This window comes from Ricinus communis, chromosome 1, assembly GCF_019578655.1.
Source record: "Ricinus communis isolate WT05 ecotype wild-type chromosome 1, ASM1957865v1, whole genome shotgun sequence".
Lineage (NCBI taxonomy): Eukaryota > Viridiplantae > Streptophyta > Magnoliopsida > Malpighiales > Euphorbiaceae > Ricinus > Ricinus communis.
Window position 1 is genome coordinate 4,133,759 of NC_063256.1, and position 7,845 is coordinate 4,141,603.

Here is a 7,845-nt window from a genome sequence, read left to right on the forward strand (position 1 = left end):
TGACATTAAGATAGTGGAGACATTTATGTAGGAAGAGATACTTGTAACATGCCCTGTCGTGGAAACCATATTGAAGGGCTGAGCTGCCTGTGTGAATTGTCCTTTGGTTCTATGTCACCCCCCTATGCATTCAGCCACGTGTTCTTTGTGGACTGTGTTACAGGACACTGCCCTGCGCCCCCCGGACCCTTTTTTTTTTCCCACTACAGTGATTTCTTTCTATCGAATATATTCTTTACCCAAAACAACACAAGCAGAAGAAAAATAAATAAACAAATAAAACCCAAGTTTAATTTAGGTGCCAAATCAAAAACCCGCATCATAATTATGCTTAAATTACCCCTAAAACAGTTTTCTATATCTCAATATTTATATCTATCATTACCTTGATTTCTTTTTTGGTATCATCACCATTTTTCCCCCTCTCATTTACAAATTGCTCTCAGAAAAACTTAACCTCAAGAATCCTGTATGATTAAGCTATGGATTTAATCACAACAACCGCAAGAACAAGCAACCCTCCTCATACCTCCATATCTCCTGAATCAGATACAGATACTGAAACCCCACTTCAGACCCACCTCTCAAAAGCCTTGTCTCTCACTAACGGCTCATTAATCCGCCAACACCATAATCCACCAGAACCACAACAACCCATGGTGGTTTCTTACAAAGAATGTCTCAAAAACCATGCTGCTAGTCTTGGTGGTGTAGCTTTAGATGGCTGCGGCGAGTTTATGCCTACTCCTAGTGCTACCCTTTCAGACCCTACTTCTCTTAAATGTGCTGCTTGTGGTTGCCACCGTAACTTCCACCGCCGCGACCACTTTCCACCACCAACACTTCCGGCAGTACTTTACTGGACGTCAAGCCCAAGTCCTAGTTCAGGCCCCAGTCCAAGCCCATCATCACCAGCATCACCAACACCACAACAATCCGTTTACCCATCTGCACCACACATGCTATTGGCTTTAAGCACAGGTCAGTCAGGTCTTGTTGATGAGAATCGGCATCAGAATCCAGGTTTGAATCCAATGGTGATGAACCCATATGGGAGAAAGAGAGCAAGAACCAAGTTTAGTGAAGAACAAAGAGAAAAGATGCAATCTTTTGCTGAAAAGTTAGGGTGGAAAATGTTAAGAGGAAATGATGAGAAAATGGTTGAGGATTTCTGTAGTGAAGTTGGGGTTAAAAGAAATGTCTTTAAAGTTTGGATGCATAATAACAAGCATAGAAGAGAAAAAGGTAATGGTCATAACAATAACAACAAATCTAATGTTGATGGTGATGAGGGAATCGGGTCTGTGACTTATAACAACAACAACACTAACAGCAGCAGCAACAACGGCTATGACAGTCTTGATAGGTACCAGATTGAGAGTAAAGTCGGTGTTCGTGGTTCTACTACTGATGGGTCTTCTCCTTCATCATCTTGATCTAAAGATAGAGAAAGAAAGAAAGAAAGAAAAGAAAAGAAACAGAAGCTTGCTAGTAAGCATGGGGATTAATTATTCACTTTTCTTCTTTTGTTTTCTTTTCTTGTTTTTCTTTCCATTTTCTGTTTTCTTCTTTTTTGGCCGGTGTTATCTGTTTCTTGCTTTCTTGATAGTGATCACTAACAGTGAGGGACCGGAAAGTCAGAATAGAAGCTAGGATGACAAATTGAAGAGAAATTGCTTCTCTTATTAATTAGATAGCTATTATCTGTTGACTGATCTCTATTAACATGCTTCTTAATCACCAAATGTTAATGTCTTGTGCCTATTCTTCTCATATTAAATTTCTTTATGTTCTAGCTTTTGGGACTCAAAAATTGTCCTTAATGTTTGAATTATGTTATCATGAAGATATAGAGAGAAGCATCAGTATTCATTAGTAGACATGGATGTGAATTTTTGGTGTTTAGTGAGAGTACCTTCATTAGGTGAGGGTCCTTATCAAATATTATTAGTTTCTTGATATATATTAATCCCACCTTCTTCTCTTTCATGTAGCAGCTTCCCAGTGAGGGGTAAAAGGGAAAAAAATATTAAAATTAAAAAGAGTTTGAATAAAAACAAAACAGCCCTCTCCCCATACTCATTTGCCCAAAGCTAAAGCTTATCACTTTTGTGTGCAATTTGTTATGACATGTTATCTGCAATACTGTCTTTTTCCATTTTGTAGAGCAACTCTACTGCTACAGAATATGCACCCTTGTCTTGTATGGGATGATGGCTCTGTGCTTGGGTTTGTACGTTTGGTTCAACTTGCACTCAGCGAATTCCATAATTTATTCATTTTCTTTTTCTTTACTTTCCCCTTTTTATTCTTTTGGTTCCTCTAATTGAAACGGACATTCCTGATAATTTATTTATTGCAAGCATTAGTTGGTTTGATTAAGAAGATGAGTTGTAAACAGTATATTAATGATCTTGCTCCAAAGCCTTATGACATGTCTGTATTTTTGTATGTTATCTTGATATCTTAGCCTTTTAAGGCAAGCAGGCTTTTTGCTTAATCCATGTTTGGTGACATAAGCAGTTGGCCTGAATGAGCATTGCCACCTTTCCTTATTTGGGCGGTTGATGAAAGCGGCAAGTTTTGTTTCCTTCTTATTCTTGTTAATTACATATTTAAACTTGAGAATCACTTTTAATTTTAGTCAGTTCCTTGTGCGTATATGATTATCTGCATTCAACCCCTGCCACATGCATTGTATCCAAAGATATAAAAGAAAAAAATAAATTATACCCAATGGAGAAAAACTGCCACATGATGCATTCTTAATATACGTGGCCCCCTCTCAACCATAGTTAACCCATTATTTAATTAGCGAAATTCAGGTGCTAAACATCATAATCATGCCAATGCACCTAATTATAGTTTTCAGCCTCTTTATAATTTAGGGGTTAGTAAGGGATTTATTTCGGCAAGCCCTTAATTAGAGTTGTTGCAAAGCATCGCAAAATGCATATGCTCATCATCATTGCTCCTAATTGTCAGAGCTGGGATGTTTACTTCTTTATTAATTTAATTGACAGTGTTTTGGCTCAATCCTGACAGACTGCAATAGTTTCTGCTCATGGAAGTCCAAAAATTTTATTCATGATATAGTCAATATCCATGACAATTCTGGTTCATGTAAGAAGGGCTAAAAGAAACTACTGTTGTGGTTGTCTCTAAAGGGACATCACCTCTCACTTAAAACCGATTAGTCTTGCTCACCGTAATACAGGTATCCAGTCTATATCAGCTCAAAATACACTCTGCATTACCCTAATTTCTTTTGGTTTCTTAGACTATTACTTGTAGGTGGGGGGCAATAGCTTCATGGATTTTGTGGAATATGAATCTGATTGACTGGGACCAGAAATATATGCATAATTTTCATGCTACTTACCATCGAAGAAGTATATAACAACATATAATGTAGAATTGCAGCATCAACAAAGAGAACAGGGACAAACAAGTAAACGACCTCGATTCACCCTTAACCCGGGGATGGAAAAGTTATCCAGAACCAGAATGCGCATAGCAGCACCCACCAAACTTCAAGACCCTATATGTATGGATGTGGACGTGTGCCTTTTCCTTCACAGAGAAATGGAAGGCTGTGGGGCATGCATAATGTGGTTTCAAGAATGGCCTCATAAATATGAACTATAAATACAACAATGAGAAAAGCATTTCACAAATTCAACTTTGAAAGTCCAATCACATCATCATTCGAATTATGATCTGGCATGTCTCTGCAGAACTCACAAGTAATAGTAGGAGGTGATAAATGCAAGCAGTAGTCAATTCTTTTCTCCAACCAAGCGAGTCTCCTCTCAAAACTCAACACACCAATGTGCATTATGCGGATATCAACTTGAGCTACCCTAGCACAAGCACGAAGCAAGATGTAATAATCTGCATGAGCAACATAAGTAAAGGCACCTTCGTCTTTCTTTCTTACATAATGTAGGTAATCAAATCTCTTAAGGTTAACCCTTGGTGGAATGTAACAGAACCTATTCTCCTCCATGTCTAATTTCAACCGTCTAATGGCTCTACCTTCCAGTGTCTTTTCTGAATCTTTCTCCTTATGTTCTACATTTTGATCTTCTAGTGAATTATTGGAAAAATGACCATTATCAAAACTCTGATGAGAGCTATTATCTGCATTGTGAGAGCTGATATCAGCAGATGGACTATCATGCCATTCTTCCTTAATTTTCTCCTTTTCTGACAGATTTACAAAGACACTTCCATCATCATTTCTTGATCTCTTTTGATTAGAAAGTCTACTGCTACTTTGTGTTCTAGGCTCTTTTGCCAGCTCAGAATCCTGATATCAACAAGATACAAGAAGTAAGCATAAACATCATCTCGATGCTCAACAACTCCGCACTAACCATATAAGATTTGCACCCATCACCCAGAAGAAAAATCCCTCACCAAAACAAGAAGCTATCAGTCTAGATTTGAGAATGTATTGTTGTAGCATAAATTCTCCTTCACACCCTTTTCTCCTAAACAACCTATAACAACTTTGAAAACATTAAAATTTCAGAAGTTATTCGGGCTAATTAGAACGTGTTAAGATATTCATATTGAGATGCAAAAAGGCAAATTTAAGAGAAATGTTAAGGTTCACTTGATTAATTATCTAAGAACCCTATAGGATCACCAGAGACTTCAGTGTAACACATTAAACTTCCTTTGTTTTATTCTTTATTTTTCCCTCTTTTGCACCTCACAAGATTGTCCTTGTGATAAACTTGATAGAATGTCAGACGACCGATTGTATCAATCACATGCTCGTGGTAGTGGAAACATATTTGATCTAAACAGATGAGTGATACAATGAAGTTCAATGGAATTAAAATTACCTTCTCATTCTGATAGAAATCCCACAACTTTTCCATTAACTCTTCTTCCTCAAGATCATCCATATGTGATGGTCCTGCTCCAGCAAATACCACATCCTTACAGTATTGGAGATATGATGGTAAGTCCTTAGTAAACTCTGCAATAGGATAAAAAAAAGAGTAATTGAAGGCACCAAAACAAATTAGGGAATGGGGGTTAAAATATATTCTGGAGTTCAGGATTCTTAAATATTAAATAAGTCATTCAAACTCAAGTAAGTAACTACCATAGGCATCGGCGATAAAGTTATACTTTACTTCTAGGTGATGCAATAACTCTGCAGAATCCAATTCAGGCATCTGCATGTGTGAGGGATTTCTAAGGAATTTTTCAGCTGAACCATCCAAACTGTAAAAGGGAGAACCAGTTTCAGCATCGCCCTGCATCACAGAACGACACATTGAATCTAATCGACTTGCTGGATGAGAATTGGAAGGAGAGCAATTGAGACTAGACAAACTTCTTTCCCATGCGCCGAAACCATTTAGGTTATAGAGAATTCTTATAGCCACAATTAATATTGACATTACAGTGACACGTGTTGGAAGCCTCAATTCATTTGTCGATAGCCATAAATCTGGGGGCATTGACCACTCATATATGCGGCATGCATGTGGGAGAATCTTTTCAACTGGAAGAGCGAGATTCTTCAAATAGCGAGAAGCAATCTCATAGAAGTTAACTGGAGGCAAATGCAAGCCAATGGACTCTGCAAACGCCGCAGCCATTGACTCCAACTTTTGAGCAGGAACTGCTTGAGAAGGCCTAAACATTAGACTTGAACTGATAGGACAGGCAGGAGAAGAATGCTCAAAGCGTTTTTCAATTTCAACATGAGCAGCAAAATATGGAAGCTTCCCTTCAATCGACCACCTTACAATATCTGTCGGCAAAATTGCTTCCCTAGCAACATGACATGCCAAAAATGAAATAGCCAGAGAAGAAGATAATGGTATTGTCTTCCTCAAATACTTAAACCATACCATCACTGCACGCTGACCATATGCATTGTGAGGTTCATTTCTGTGACTGGAACGGGGCTTCCAGTCCTCTGGTTCCCCTGAAGTCAAAGAACAATTAAAAACAATAACCTTCAGATAATTCTCTAACATACAAAAGGGTATCTAAAAATTATTCTTTTAACATATATGTTTATTAATCTACCAAAAAACTCAAAGATGCTGTTGATGATTTAGCTGCATGAGATAACTACAATAATAACATTAATTTCATCATTACAGTCATTCAGTAAACCTATGAACATATGAAAATTTAACCACTTTTAAGACAAATTTAAAACCACATTCTTGAGATAGTTGCTATATTACCATGAGTCCTTGGCACAAATTAACGACTTAAGATAAATACATGTGACATTACAACAATAAAGACATTAACTTTTCAATCCCCAAAAACCAAACCTAAATCATTATCAAAGTCAACAACTTTGAAGGCCATATCCAATACTAAAAAAAGAAAAAACAAAATTGATATGGGTTCTTCTGTTATTACCTTGAACTTGACTCTCAGATTCCAAGATAACATCGTCAGCCCAATTATCCTTAAAAACACCAGTAGCAACCAGAAACCTCAGCCAAACATTCCCCGCAACCCCACAAATCAAAGGACTGACATTAAACTTTTCAACTAGACTTTCACACTGTAACTGAATCATCCACTGCATTCCCATAACGTATCTAATCCTAACCTCATTATAATAATCCTCATAGCTCAACGACTTCCCTCCAAAATCCTCAGGTTCCACGGGCCCTAACCCATCCAAATACTCATCATCATCAAAACGCTCCTCTTTCTTGATTTTGATATTACTATAAGTACCATTTAAAGTAGTAGTAGTAGTGAAATTAATATCTTCTTCTTCTTGTGTATAGCGAAACCAGGCTTGAGAAGATGGGTTTGTTTGAATGGTACGAGTGGGTTGAGAATAGCGGGTGAAGCGGGCGCTGTAAAGGGCACCGCCGCCTTCGCCGTCTTTTTCGATGAAGTCTTCGTCGGCAACGCCTGTTAAGATAATATCATCGGCTTGAGCACCGCACTCTTGGCAGTAATAAAAACCGTCGGATTCTTCTAATCCCACATGGCCGCATCTCCTGCATGCCCATCTTTTTGTCTCTCCTTCCCCTCCGTTTTCCATTAGAAAATTGTTTCCATTGCTACCTTTGCCAGTGGAAGAGGCAAGAACAAGAAACTGTTACAGAGACTTGGTTTATTGGGTTTGAGTGACTTTGCGATAGGCCCATTGCGCATTTGCTTCATTTTTTGGCTTTATAATTCAAGAAACTGAAATAACAAAACAACTATATATTTACAAAAATATATTTATTTATTTCTCTACTCCACAATCATTATTATTCTTTTAATTATAAAATCAAATTAATAAATATAATATAATTAATATTTAATATTTAATTTATAATATTATAAAAATAACAAATTAATTATGTTTAAATACTTTTTATTTTTAAATTTTATTAATATATAATAATATAATATTATTTTAAAAATATTTATTAATTAATTTTAATTATAAAATCTAATACTATAATTAATATTATTATTTTTAGGATTAAAATTTTATTATATAGTTAAAAAATTAATTTATTATTAAATAAATAATAAAATTTAATATATTATTTTTTAATTAGAATTATCGTCTAATTAAAAATTAATTTATTAATTAAAATATAATTAATACAATATTTTTAAAATAAAATTAACTGATTAGAAAACTGTTTATTAGTTAATATAATATTAAAATATAATTAATATGTTATTTTTAAAATAGAATTAAAATCATTATTTGATTAAAAATTATTTATTTTTTAAATAAATTTTAATAAATTATTTATTAATTAATATACTATTAAAATATAATAAATATATTATTTTTTATGATTAGAATCAATGTTTATAATTAGGAATATAACT

The 7,845-nt window shown here is 35.4% G+C and overlaps 2 protein-coding genes across 2 annotated transcripts; one reads left to right on the forward strand and one right to left on the reverse strand.

The window, feature by feature from the left end:
• The first annotated feature begins 269 nt into the window (after window positions 1–269).
• Window positions 270–1,773, forward strand: LOC8281801 (zinc-finger homeodomain protein 11). The gene has a single exon (XM_002522387.4). The coding sequence runs from the start codon at window positions 483–485 to the stop codon at window positions 1,434–1,436; it is 954 nt and encodes a 317-aa protein (XP_002522433.2). The 5' UTR covers window positions 270–482; the 3' UTR covers window positions 1,437–1,773.
• A 1,851-nt stretch (window positions 1,774–3,624) lies between these two features.
• LOC8281800 (TATA box-binding protein-associated factor RNA polymerase I subunit B) lies at window positions 3,625–7,169 on the reverse strand. The gene is made up of 4 exons (XM_002522386.4): window positions 6,409–7,169; window positions 5,123–5,956; window positions 4,857–4,993; window positions 3,625–4,312 (listed from the first exon to the last, which is right to left on the reverse strand). Exons 1-4 carry the CDS (start codon window positions 7,049–7,051, stop codon window positions 3,671–3,673), a joined length of 2,256 nt encoding a protein of 751 aa, XP_002522432.1. The 5' UTR covers window positions 7,052–7,169; the 3' UTR covers window positions 3,625–3,670.
• Between the last annotated feature and the right edge of the window lie 676 nt (window positions 7,170–7,845).